The sequence below is a fragment of the Camellia sinensis genome, chromosome 9 (genome assembly GCF_055761805.1).
Source record: "Camellia sinensis isolate YWXY chromosome 9, ASM5576180v1, whole genome shotgun sequence".
Lineage (NCBI taxonomy): Eukaryota > Viridiplantae > Streptophyta > Magnoliopsida > Ericales > Theaceae > Camellia > Camellia sinensis.
The window spans coordinates 196,402,336-196,416,277 of record NC_138969.1 but is presented as its reverse complement, the minus strand read 5'-3'; the positions used below and the strand labels follow the sequence as shown (position 1 = coordinate 196,416,277).

At 37.0% G+C, this 13,942-nt stretch overlaps 1 protein-coding gene across 7 annotated transcripts in view; it reads left to right on the top strand.

The window, feature by feature from the left end:
* LOC114295603 (nuclear pore complex protein GP210) overlaps positions 1–7,530 on the top strand; it is a 33,773-nt gene extending 26,243 nt beyond the window's left edge. For 6 of the 7 annotated variants that reach the window (XM_082888354.1, XM_082888359.1, XM_082888355.1 and 3 more), the window contains 8 exons: positions 3,445–3,552; positions 3,704–3,845; positions 4,857–4,940; positions 5,036–5,255; positions 5,463–5,529; positions 6,412–6,503; positions 6,923–6,983; positions 7,088–7,530. In XM_082888354.1, the coding sequence (XP_082744480.1) occupies positions 3,790–3,845; positions 4,857–4,940; positions 5,036–5,255; positions 5,463–5,529; positions 6,412–6,503; positions 6,923–6,983; positions 7,088–7,167 (660 nt within the window). In that variant the 5' untranslated portion in view covers positions 3,445–3,552; positions 3,704–3,789 and the 3' untranslated portion in view covers positions 7,168–7,530. Of the gene's footprint in view, positions 1–3,062; positions 3,196–3,444; positions 3,553–3,703; positions 3,846–4,856; positions 4,941–5,035; positions 5,256–5,462; positions 5,530–6,411; positions 6,504–6,922; positions 6,984–7,087 lie in introns of those variants that run through there. The other variant, XM_028239905.2, reaches the window with a different exon arrangement.
* The last annotated feature ends 6,412 nt before the right edge of the window (positions 7,531–13,942 follow it).

Sequence of the window (13,942 nt, the reverse complement as noted above, 5' to 3'; positions counted from 1 at the left end):
GAAATGAGCGAGAGAGATAAAGAGAAGAGAGATAGAGAAGAGAGACAGAGAGAGATGAGAGAGATAGACAGAGAGAAAGAGAGAGACAGACAGACAGAGAAGAGTGATGAGTGAGAGAGAGAGAGAGAGAGAGAAGAGAGACATAGACAGAGAGATAGAAAGATGAAAAAATGGGTGAAAAAGTTCCGTGTCTAAAGCCTCATTTTCTAGTAGTGAGTCATCTCTATCATTCATGGGTAGAATAGAGGCGCGGATTTGGGAATTGTATATTTTATATAAAAATCAAATTGAAATATTTTATACAATCACACCTATTTAGGGAGTGTGATTAAAAAGTAGTAATGTATATATAATCACACTTTAATTAAAATGTGTGATTAAAAAAAAAATATATATATATATATATATAATCACACTTATTTAAAAAGTGTGATTAAAAAGTAGTAGTGTATATATAATCACACTTTAATTAGAAGGTGTGATTAAAAAATATATAAATAATCACACTTTAATTAGAATGTGTGGTTAAAAAATATCTATACGATCACACCTATTTAAAAAGTGTGATTAAAAAGTAGTAGTGTATATATAATCACACTTTAATTAGAAGGTGTGATTAAAAAATATATAAATAATCACACTTTAATTAGAATGTGTGGTTAAAAAATATCTATATAATCACACCTATTTAAAAAATGTGATTGAAAAGTAGTAGTGTATATATAATCACACTTTAATTAGAAGGTGTGATTAAAAAATATATAAATAATCACACTTTAATTAAAATGTGTGGTTAAGAAATATCTATATAATCACACCTATTTAAAAAGTGTGATTAAAAAGTAGTAGTATATATATAATCACACTTTAATTAGAAGGTGTGATTAAAAATTATATAAATAATCATACTTTAATTAGAATGTGTGATTAAAAAATATATATATAATCACACTTGTTTAAAAAGTGTGATTAAAAAGTAATAGTGTATATATAATCACACTTTAATTAGAAGGTGTGATTAAAAATATATATATATAGTCACACTTAATTGAAAAGTGACATAAAAAATAAATATTATCACACTCAATCAAATTAAGTGTGATTAAAATATCAATCTAATTTTTTTTATCACACTTCCAATAAAAGTGTGATCTTTTTTTTTGTCAAAGTGTGATCTTTAACTATTTTTGTAGTAGTACATCCTCCCAAAACCGAACATTCTCCCCATTCCCCACTTTGAATGAAAGACAATTAGACACGAGGATACAAACAAGAAATTGATTTTCACGGAGAATGACGATTGCCTCTATTAATCACATTAGAATCCCTACCATTGGATTGAATTTCATACTTGCTTTTAATAACTGAACACCATAACGACTCACTTTCAAAAGGAAATCTCCACAACCATTTGCCCAAAAAAGCAATATTCCTAGCAACGATGTTTCCTATAACCAAGCCACCTTTTGCCCTTGAAAGAAAAACAGTCTCCCACTTAACCAAATGAACTCCTTTACCCTCCTCACACCCTTCCCAGAGAAAATCCCTCATCAATTTCTCAATCCTTCTTGCAATGCTAACCGGAACTTTGAAAAGGGACAGGAAATAAATACGAACAAATCCTAATACGGATTGTACCAATGTACACCTCCCTCCCTTGGACAACAAAGCTCGCTTCCATCCCTCCAGTCATTTCCTAATTTTGACAAGAACAGGTTTCCAAAAAGACACCAATCTAGGATCTCCTCCCAACGGAAGCCCTAAATATTTGAGGGGAAAGGAATCAATTGAACATCCCAACATGGCCGCCACCCTATGCACATGACTATCCGCCAAATTAATACCCACAACACTGCTTTTGCTAAGATTGACCTTGAGGCCCGACACTATTTCAAAAATTCTTAGAATCTTCAGCAGACTCCCCACCTTGTTTTCCTCCTTTGATGAGAAGAAAATAGTATCATCCGCAAATTGTAAGTGAGTCACACCTATCCTATCCCTTCCCACCACAAACCCTTCAATGACACCCTTATCCTTAGCTAAATCAATAATCCTACCCAACACATCAGCAACTAAAATAAACAAAAATGGTGATAAAGGATCACCCTGTCTTAGACCCCTAGATGCTTGGAAAAAATCCCCCGCCTTGCCATTCACAATAATTGCCATACTGCAGGACGACAAGCACCCCCAAATCCATTTCCTCCACCTAACACCAAACCCTTTCCTTTCCAAAACAAAACCCACAAAACCCCAATCAACATGGTCATATGCCTTCTCAAAATCTACCTTAAATACAATACCCTCCTTACGTACTCCCTTATACTCCTCCACAACCTCGTTGGCCACTAAAACTATATCCAAAATCTGCCGACCTTGCACGAGTGCACCTTGTGCCGAAGAAATAGTTCCCCCTAGGACTACTCTTAGCCTTCTAGAAAGCACTTTAGCTAAAATCTTATAAAGAGATGTGACCAAGCTAATGGGTCTAAAATCCCCAATCATGATTGACTTCTCCTTCTTGGGAATTAGACAAATGAAGGATGCATTGGTGCACAAATTAACCTGCCCGCTCTCAAAAAACTCAGAAAAAACCCTCATAAGATCCCTTTTTACAATTTCCCAACAATCCTGAAATACTGCCATTGAAAAACCATCTGGGCCAGGAGCCTTTTCTCTGTCGCACTCAAATACAGCCTGTCTCACCTCATCTTCGTCGAAGGGTCTTTCCAACCAACTAGCAGACGCTAAATCCACTAGGACCCAATTAATGCCTTCAATCCCTGGACGATCCACACCCCCATCAGAGTATAGATTTGAATAAAAATTAAAAATTTCCTTGACAATAAGCTCCTCCTTACACACGACTTCACTTGAAGCCACCTCCAAATTCTTAATAAAACTCTTCTTCCGCTTCCCCGACGCAACTCTATGATAAAATCTAGAGTTGGTATCACCCTCTCTAGCCCATTTCAACTTAGCTCTTTGACCCCAAAAAATTTGCTCCTTAAAAATGATCTCCTCCAACTTCATTCTTAGCATTGACCTCCTATACCTTAATGTTTGAGATAATCCCTCATCGGCCTCCTTCACATCTAACTCCCCAATCTCCCGAACTAGTTCTGCTTTCATCTCACCCATACCCTCAGAATCCAGTCCTCCACCTTGGAAGTCGGCTTAACTTCAGTGTAGAAGGTTGGTGTATGATAAAATTTTACATTAATTTTCAGTTGGTCACAACTGAAACTCACAAATCCATTTCGGAAATCTAGATCTAAAAGACAACATTGAATTAATGTTTAAAAAGCCATACTAATTGTATCTGTCCGGTAGAAATCTTAGTCTAAAATTGCTGAATAATTCAAATGCCAATTTTTTTTGTTTCTGAAGACAAAGTGGAGCTTTAAGTTAATTGTTACTTTTCCATTTTCCGTTTTATGCTAGGATTAAATGATCAAGTGTTTGGCCTTTGGTTGAGTGCCAATGAAAGTGTTATATATGTGGACATGATGTCTGGAAAAGCTGAAGCCATTGGGGAAGGTACTACTTGAGGTATTGGGCAGAACATTTTTCCCTTCGCTGTTCTAGATTTTCAGTAAACTATTTTAATGGATTTCTTGTCTCTGTCCTTTTTAGCATGATTTGACTGGCTTGAATATAATGGTGCTGATTTACCTTGCCTGGAACTCATTTCTTCAAACAGTGATCTTTAAAAATTCAAGTTTGAAACTACAAACAGCAGTTACAGTGTTGAAAGGGACTATTGTGTTTATTGATGCTCCCAAAGAGATGTTAACAAACGTTCCCATCCCAGCAAAAGGATATAGCTTCCCCGTGAGGTTCAGGTTTGTAAATTGGCCTTTTTGTCTTGACAGCAACTAGAATTTAGCACATCTTTATGTCCATTGCTTGGAAGCTAATGATATTAAGATTATTTCCCTGGATTTCATTTTGGTCGTACATTGTCTATAATTTCTGAAATTTGTGTCTTTGGAAGACAAATGAACTTGTAGAATTTACATACTCAAAATAAGGGTTCTGCCTTGAGAATTTCTTAATTGAGCATGTTCAATTTTCTCTTATGTTCTGCTTCCTTAAAGATTCTTGGGTAGAAATTTCTCTGCCTTGACATTGTAGTATTTGAGTCATCGACTTTGTGACAATAGCTTGTCTGCTTCCTTAATTGCTAATCAAACCGTCTACAACCTTTCCAGTGGTGTTTCAATTACGTTTCCTTTCCAAAAGTTATATGAAAACTTTTTTAGAGCATTTTTCTTTTCGTGAGTGTATACATTGCTATTTCTTTGTCGATTTGTCTGAAATCCTAATATACGAAGTTGTTTATTGTTCAATTTACAACTTGCAAAAATGATACAGAATCTCTTGGACGCTTGTACAAACAAATGCAATATGAGAAAAGAAAATTTTGCATGTTTTCATCGTGAGGAACATTGCATCAACTCCCTGCAAAGAGTTGGGAGGGGTGGGAATTAAGAGACTAGGAAGAAATTTGATAATCACTTTGTGTGTACAGGATTATTTGGCACTTGTTACACTGCAAGAAAAATAAAATGAAAAATTCTGATGAAAATGTTTCAGTACCTGTTTCAATACCCATTTCAGTATCACCTTTAATCTTATATTGTTCGAGATTTCATTTCTATTATTGCAAATTTTTAGTTTTTTGGATGGTTCTATTTCATTTTGATAGTTTATCTCAATGGATTTGATCTCCATTGCTTGTATCATCTTTCATTATGTGTTGTTAACTTGTATATGTTTGGCAGCCTGTCACTATTAAATAACGTACAAAGGTATTTGTTCTTCCAATTGATCTATTTGTTTTATTGTGAAAGTGATGATCATTACCACAAGTCTGAAGCTCCTCGGAACGACTTGCAAGTCCTTAATGACTGTAGAGTGGACCCAACTTTTGTCGGGTTTGTTCCTGTCTTGCTCTTTGCTCTTGTTTTGCACGAAACAACTGATCTACAGTTTCATCCTTCAATGTTGCTTTCATTCTTGTGGATTGTAGATATGCAAAGCCATGGAAGGATCTCTCTGGAAATTCATATTGCCTCTTCTTCCCTTACTCTCCGGAGCATTTAGTACATTCTATTCCCAAGTCAAAAGACATGAGACAGGATTTATCTGTTTCTGTCCATGTTTTGTTAAGAGGAGCCAATCATATCTCTGGATCTGCATCTGCTTCTGCCCTCTTTGTTGGAGGGTTTTCCATTTTAGAAATGGACAAGGTAATAAAGTTCTGCATGCATATTTCCTGTGGTCTATTTATTTGCATAAATATTTGCTGATCACATTAGCTCTTTTCAGCATTTGTAGCAATATGAGTTATTTAGAAAAACTGATTTATTATAGTTGGATCCTTTTGAACCATTGAGCAGAATTCAAAATGGATATATTCTAAGCAGAGTATAAGGTTGGAATTGTTTCTGTTTCAGGATTCAATGCGGTTATATCTGATGCCAGACTCTAACTGTAGTATTATAACCATTGTAGGGAATACAGGTAAAGAGTGGAACTTTTACCTTCTTTTCTTGTTGATGTTGCTTATGGAGACTAATAATAGGGATGAAACAGAAAGAATGGCACTGTTAATCCCTCCCAAACATGCTTTCTATAGAAATACCTTTACTATTATATTTCTAGGATTTGCCCAATAACTTTCCAAGTAAAATTATTTCCCGATCCAATGAGCTATTCGATGTCTGGGTTTATTTTTTTCAACCATGAACAATGTGATAATTGTTAATTTATGGGCCATGTGCTTGGGTGCAATGGTAAAGAATTGGTTCTCAAGGGGAAAAATATAAGCTCAAATCTGAAAGTGGTCATTTAATGCAAATAATGCCAGTGGTTGCTACCCAGCCCTGCCTCTCGTCCAACATTTGGCCCTTCCCTGTCAAGAGTTTGCCCTAAATGTACACACAAGGTAATATATTGAATCTAATTGGAAATCAAATGAGATGGGAGTTTTGTAAGTGCCCATTTTGGGATCGTCGTATGTAGGGGAAGCCAATCTTTTTAAGGGAATGCTAATATCTAAAATAAATTGAAGGATGGCATGTCTCTGGCATTGTCATTGTCATTCAGTGCTCTACTTGTTCAGAAAATACATAATCTACGGTCACAACCAGTTCACCTCCCCCTTTTTTGCCATTTTCTTTTATAATTTACCCAAGTTCTTAAAATGAAACCACTCGAGGTTCTGTTCAATGAGATGCAAGAGGAGTTATGAGTCTTGTATCTTTTTTTGTTTGATAGTATCTGTAACCAACTTCCTTTGTGTACCACCAGCAGTGTAATTATGACAATATTATTGTTGGTATGAATTGTATCGATTTTTGGTGCTGCCTTCAGTATATTACCCTCCATCACTTTCTGATGTAGATGTTGAAGTCCAGTGGCATGACCGGGATCAACTGATGATCAATCTCACCCATAGAGAAGATTTTGGGCTTGGAGGGCGTGCACAATATGAGGTGAAGAGTGTGCCTTGTTTTATTAGATACTTATAATGTAAGTTATTAGATTAGTAAACAAATTTGTCTATTGAGTTTGATCCTTTAAAATAGTTCCCCCCCAAAAAAAAAGGTTGGATCCTTAGAAGTGGTTTGGAATGACCTTTCGCATTGGTTGAAATGTGATCCAGAAGGGGGAGTAAGTTTGAACTTATTTAATAGGGAAATGTAAAAAAAAATAAAACTGAATCATATTTACATAAATAATTTAAATTAGTGACGTGTAAAAGAAAGAAGAATTATTTATTCAAGAAAACTGAAGCCATGAGATTCGTTTCAAGCTTTGAAATTTAGAATGCAAGAATTTCTAAGTTTGGTTAAAATCACTGCTATGGTCATAAATAATTCAGATTCATCCTACTTTTTATTTGTTTCTTCAGGTCAAAGGGATTCTGGCTCAAAAGTTCACAGATACAGTGATCATCACACTCCCGGCCAATGGTGTGCATTTTTCCCAACACCCTTAATACAACTCCACTTTTTTTTACCATCAATCAGAAAATCGTTTCCACAAGTTTTGTGTGATTTAGGTGTCTATTTTACAGGTCAAAGAGTGGAAATTGATGTTGACTATGAACCTGGAGGGAAATCAGCATCAGCAACGACTAGTAATATTACCTTATAGGCGAGCATACTCGGGTGCATCACCCTTCTGGTATTGACAGTGGCAATCTTCATTTGTTACCTGGACAAATCAGGTCGATCTCGGCCTTACACTGCGCCTGCCGCACCAAATATTGCTGGTCCAGTTACACCTGATCGTAGTAGTATTTATGCAATCCAATAAAATTTAACATTTCTCCTTTCAAATTAATGTGGCTCCTATAGGCTATTTTACTGTCTCATTTTAAGTTTTAAAGATTTATTATAGCATGTCACTACACTACAATTTTTTTTTTATGCTTTTGGTTAGGAATTAATGTAATGTTTGGATTTCATATTTATGAAAGAGAAGTGTATGGAATACAAGTTTTTTTTTTTTTTTTCACTTCCCTTTCTTTCATAAATTGTCTTGAAATTCAAAATCAAATACAACCTAAAGATCCTACTTTTTTTTTTTTTTTTTTTTGGGGGGGTGAATGCCTAAGATCTGACTTGGTAATCTCTAAATAAACATTTTATTTTATTTTATTTTTTGCTAAACAAGTTAAAAAGGGTAAAAAGTCTTTATGATTTGACTAAAAAACCTTCTTCATAATCAACTATGAAACTAACAAATCATTACACAATATTATCTACTATTGTTATTCCCAGTTCATGCCAAGTGATCAAGCTCGAACAAATCCGAACTTGAATCAGTAGCCGCATCTTCATAGTCGTCTTCGTTGCCACTAGCATTTTCATTTCTGAGTACCATAGCATTCTTTGCATGCCCTTTCAAAATCTCTCTCACGGCCACTGAACACGTAGATGCCCATGAACACGTACATGCTTGAGTGGACTTTGCTTTTCTCTTCTTCGTCTTCTTCGAATTTCCATTAGTGAACAGAGATTTGAAAAAGCTCGCGAGCTTAGCCCCAGGCCAGATCGGCCGTTTCTCCTTCTTTGAAACAGTAGTTGTCTTCATAGATGTAGTTTTGACGACTCTATTGTCGTAAAAATTCTCGTTCCCGCCATCCATGGAATGAGAAACTTGGTCGAGAATACTGGAAGCAAATGTATATGTGTTTTTCATCGAGTCCATTATATATGTATATATATATATATATATCAGAGCTGGGGTTTTTTAGAGAGAGAATACTGGTAGCAAAGAGTTGGGGGATTGATGTTTTTTAGAGTTGGGGTAGAAGAAGAAGAAGAAGAAGATGAACGTGAGTGATGAAGAGAATTGTGGGGGGAGAGAGTCTAACTTTATAATCGTTGTTCAAATTCAAAAAAAAAAAAACGCTTCCGCTGTAGCTTGCAACGGAGCCACTTTAAGATCGTGACTGTGCGAAGTGATCGGCTAAGATGACTTCCTCATCAAAACGACGTCGTTTTGATGAGGGAAATAAATAAATAAATAAATAAAAAGAAGAAGAAGTTTTAGGGGTGTAATTTTGGCCCGGCCCGGCCCGACCCCATGTCGAGCCTTGCGGGCTCCCGCTAAAAAATCAAGTCGGGCTAAGCCGATCCACGGGCCAGAAAATTAGGCCCAAGCTGTAACGCCCTCAAAATAATACATGATAACCAACATTTTAGGCACGCATTGATACAAAAGAAATCAACCATTTCTATTCATCAGAGTAATTCTTACAACTGTATTACATGTTAACAACAAAAGCAAATGCCCTATGGGCTTACAGCTTTCCAAGTTAACACTTGGTTACAAAACAAGAGTACTAACTCAATACATATTAAGCCCTTGGCTTGAATTTACATGCAATACATCAAAATAAACAAAAGAAAGAGTCTTCAACTCTCATCATCATCCAAGCTATGTTCTTGGGGGTGGCATACTACCTGTACCTGAAAATAATGTCCCATAAAGGGTGAGCCAACGCCCAGTAGAGATATGCTAAACACAGTATGAGCAATGACTAAGACATTAGTAATTGATAAATGTTCAACTTTCATAAACCAATTCATAACCCATTTCCATTTCATGACCACTATGTTCATGTTTCATTTCAGTTTCCATTTCTTATCAATTTCACAATTTACATCAATGGCTCAGAACCTGGCCAACCACTTATATGAGACGATGACTCATATCGAACACTTTCCATTTTTCAATAGATAAACATATTAGTTGTATCAACATCTTAACAGATAAGCATGCAAGCTATATCCACATTTCAACAGATATGCATATTAGCTATATCAACACTTCCAAAGATAAGATATGAGCTGTATCAATACTTCCAAAGATAAGCATATGAGCTATATCCACACAATATCTGACAAGCATATGAGCTGTATCAGTGGAGTCCATCCCCTATCTCCTCCCAAACAACATCTGGTTTAGAGGTCCATCCCCTATCTTCCCCTAAACCGTGGAGTACATCCCCTATCTCCTCCCACACACACAACATATATACACAAAGGTCATATACGCAATCCATCAATACATAACGTTAATGTATTCTACCAACCGTCATACTCTATGACATAACCAAATGATTAGTTTTAGTTTGCCTAATCATCATGCATTGTCTACAACAATCAAAACTACCCTCCACCGGTAGCCCAAACAATTATTTCTAAATAGATAATAAAAGCTCCGACAGATAAAATATCAATGCTTTCAAAAGTGAGCGACTTATAAATCCAACTCCATCATTTCACAACATAATGAACCAATTTCATTATTTCTAACACAATTCCATAAGTTCACAATTCTCCCAAATTAATTATGCCAATTAATTTATATCACAAATTAGGGTTTTCTACCCCCTTTCCCAATATTGACCCAATGGCCTAATATCAACAACCAACAACTATATCATCACTTTGAAACCCAAAATACAAGTTATGAGCCCAAAATCACAAAACCCTTTTTACACATTTTGAAACCCTAAGTCCCAAAATTTCCCAAGTTCAACACTCTATCAAAACAACTAAAAATCTAGGTCAAAGACCATAAGAGTGAGTAGGAATCCCTACCTCAAAGGATGACAACCAACGAAGAAGATGATGAAAACGAACTTGCTCCAAACCACGAGTTTCTCAGATTAAAAGATAGCCCTCGACGATCAACAACTCTTTTGTAAAGGCCAAAGGTGAGGAAAACACCCTAGCTAGATCAATACCTAGAGAGAAGGTAGAGTTCTAGAGTGAGAAGCTCAACAATGGGGTTTTTGGGAAAGTAAGAGAGAGAAGAAAAGTGAAAAAGTGATTTAAAATGGCCCAGCGGATAACTCATATACGCATGACCCGCTCGAGCGGAGAACACAACGCTCGAGCGCCAAGAACAAAAATCTGGACACGCTCGAACGCAATAAGGTCCGCTCGAGTGCCAAGACACAAGAATAAAGCACTTCCGCTCGAGCGCGAAAACCAGTCCGCTCGAGCGTAGATTTCCCCCTCCCAGAACTTATACCCAGAAAGTACTACCCGCTCGAGCGCCAATAAACCCGCTCGAGCGCCACCGCTCAAGCGTAAAGAAACCCGCTCGAGCGTAGAAATCACATCTGTAGAAGTTTTGCAGGAATACGAAATACTGGAGGTGTGCAATCCCCGCTCGAGCGAAAGAAGACCCGCTCGAGCGGATCGCCTAAAAACTGGGCAACAAGGAATTGGAACCAAGGCCTAACCAACCTGTAACAACCCTGCCCAAAACATCCTAAAACTCAATCAAGTGGAATTAAAGGACGACAACAAGATAGATACATCAACCAACTTCACAGAACCGAGTCCGGAATGCAACAGAACAGTAGAGGGACAACCGAGATCGCTATACAAGCCCAGGGGTATTCGGGCTTTGGGTGGGCCAATGGACCGGGCCTCGGGCTAGGCCCATGGGCTCGGGCTTTGGGCGGGCTTGGGCAGGCCTAAACATTTTTTTTTTTATTTTTTCCACCAAAAAAAAAAAAAGAGTTTCAGTCCACTGAGGGAGAGGGACAGAAAAAGAGAAAGGAGCAGCGTCCACGGGGTAGCGGCGTCCCGGTGAGCTTCTCTTTCTCAGGGCCGGATTTGAGTTTTCGGGGGCCTAAGGCGAAATAGTTTTTCAGGGCCCTTTTAGATATTTATAAAAAAAAAAATCACTGTGTTTGGTTTAAAGTTTTTAAAAATATTATCTCAGTTTGTAATTCGTATTTTTTTAAATATTTTTTTGTATTTGGTAACTTTTTCTTTAAAAAAAAAAAACACAAATATTATAGTTTTTAAGTGTTTCTAAATTAGATGTATCTACAAAATAAATAAATAAAAATTGTACGAAATATTTTTTTAAAAAATACTAAAAAACACATAATTGGGCCATAAAGAGAAAAAAAAAATAGGCCACACAAAATTAGGCTAACAACTAATACATATACATATATTTTGTTTTTTTAATTGGACTAACAACTAACACTTATAAATATTTTTTAATTGAGCCTTTTATCAATTTGGCCAAATAGATTTTTTGAAGCCCCTTTAAAATAGCCTAAATTAATTAAACAGAATTTGGCCATTTTAAGTTTTTAATATAGTGCAAGAGTAATAAATTTGGGGCCTTTTTTTGAGTCTAATTTTTGGGGCCCTAGGCACAGGCCTCACCAGCCTTAGCCCAGGGCCGGCCCTGCTCCTTCTTTAGCCCTTCCTCTAAAAAGATTTACGAGATCAACCTGGGGGAAAATAATGAAAAATATTGGTTACAAAATCTATGCTTGAAAAATCAAAAACGCAAAATTGCAAAACAAAGAGATCTATATTTCAAAAAATACACAAAACTGTAGCCAAATCTGAGTCAAATGTCCACAAAATTCAAGAGAGAGACACACATGGACAGAGATAGAGATGTAAACTAAGAGAAACAATTAAGCATATTTCAATCATGTATAACAAATTCAAGCAAAAAGGTAAACCTATACACATAAATATCTTGTTCGGTGTGGGGACGGAATCTGACGGACTATTATCACTTATGATGAAAAATAATATGTGGTGGACCACAACTTTGTCTTTAGCATCTTGTCCCAATTGAACATTCCCCAATTAATTTTATACCCTTAACCACGATCTTGTCTGATTGACGGTCACATCTCTTATTACCCAACTCAATACTATTAAGCAATCTCACCACACCTTTATTATCAAATTTAACGTCCCTTAATTGTTCATTGTACAGCTGCAACTTCCTTACTCCCCTCTTAGTCTTCTTAATATAACGCAGAATATTCTGAACGTACCGTCGGCGAACATACGCCGCCTTAAAAGGTGCACGACCACGGTAACTCCGGTTATATCCACTGACCATCGGTGTCCTTGACGTCCGGTACGCAAGGGGGGTCCTATACTAGCTGTTTCCTATTCCTTTCATTTTTTATAAAACACTCCAAATCTTTTATCCTACAAATTCTGCAGATTCTCTTATCTCTGTTAACCCTTCTGTTCAGACACTTTAGCTTTGATATATTTGCCCTCTGTTCCTCGTACACCAGAACAAACTTCGCAGGAGCTGACCGCCGGCTCTCTTCCCACAGTCCTTTTTGCCACGTCAAGAAGTGATCTACACACATTTGAGTGAATTGCCCGTAATTCTCGGGATACTCTTCTAAGGAGTACAACATTGTATACCAAATAAATCAACAAAAAAGACAAAAAGAAAATGAGGGACGAAACAAGGTACCAGAAAGCAGCTTTACCACAATATCTATCCCACTGCAAAAGCATATTCCTCTCTGCCATTAAAATATTTTATGGTACCAAATATGTAGCAAAACTGTCCCGCATGTAAGGACGAAGATTCCCCATTCAAAATAATTCAGACAAATTTATTTTCCCACCTTTGCTTTATGTCTATCATTCTGACAGCATCTATTCTTTACAACCACGCAAACCACCAGAAAAGTGACACGTGTATAGCACTATCTGGCAAAGGAATCAAAAGTACTCACACCACTCACACCTGGGCCCGAGTGTGACTGACTTTTAACCACATCCATACACGTGTCCATAAGTACATCAATGGACGGCCCAGATCAGCGGGAAGGGGGGGCGCTGGTAATATTAATACAGCGCCTCCCCAGTCACACCATTCACACCAGGTTTTTTAACTAATAGGGAGGCCTTGTACGGCTGGTGTGAGTTCACTGTTTACCACTACAAAATGCCTCGCCAAGCCTCTTTCCGTTTTTATGCCAAGAATGTTTTCCTCACCTACCCACAATGCCCATGCCCAAAAGAACAACTCTTAGAACTCCTCCAATCCCTTCTCCAACTAGTCTGTCAGCCATACTACATACTTGTCGCAAGGGAGCTCCATGAAGATGGAAACCCTCACCATCATGCCATGGTTCAATGCACGAAGAAAATCCGAACCTCCAACCCGAGTTTTTTCGATCTCACTGGAACCAACGGGAGGATCTACCATCCAAATATAGAAAAACTCCACTCGCCAACAGCAAGTCGACACTATATACAGAAAGGGGGCAAGTTCGTCGAATGGGGAAAATTCTCATCTAAAGGGAAAAGTCCTTTAAAAAACAGAGACGAACTCTGGAGGGGAATACTTGGCGAAGCAGAAACGGAGGAGCAATTATTTGCTCTCTGTAAAGAAAGATGTCCCACCGATTACATCACAAAATACCCAAAATTAAAAACATTTTCGAGGGATCATTACAAAAGAGAGAGGCCCCCATATACTAGCCCCTTTAATTCATTTCCTTTCTTAAATGAAGAAGTAAAAAAATGGGCAGAAAATAATATTTTGTTTGTAAGTCAAAATTTTGTAAAATACGAACTATGTCAAAATTATTGTTTCTCTGTTTACAGTG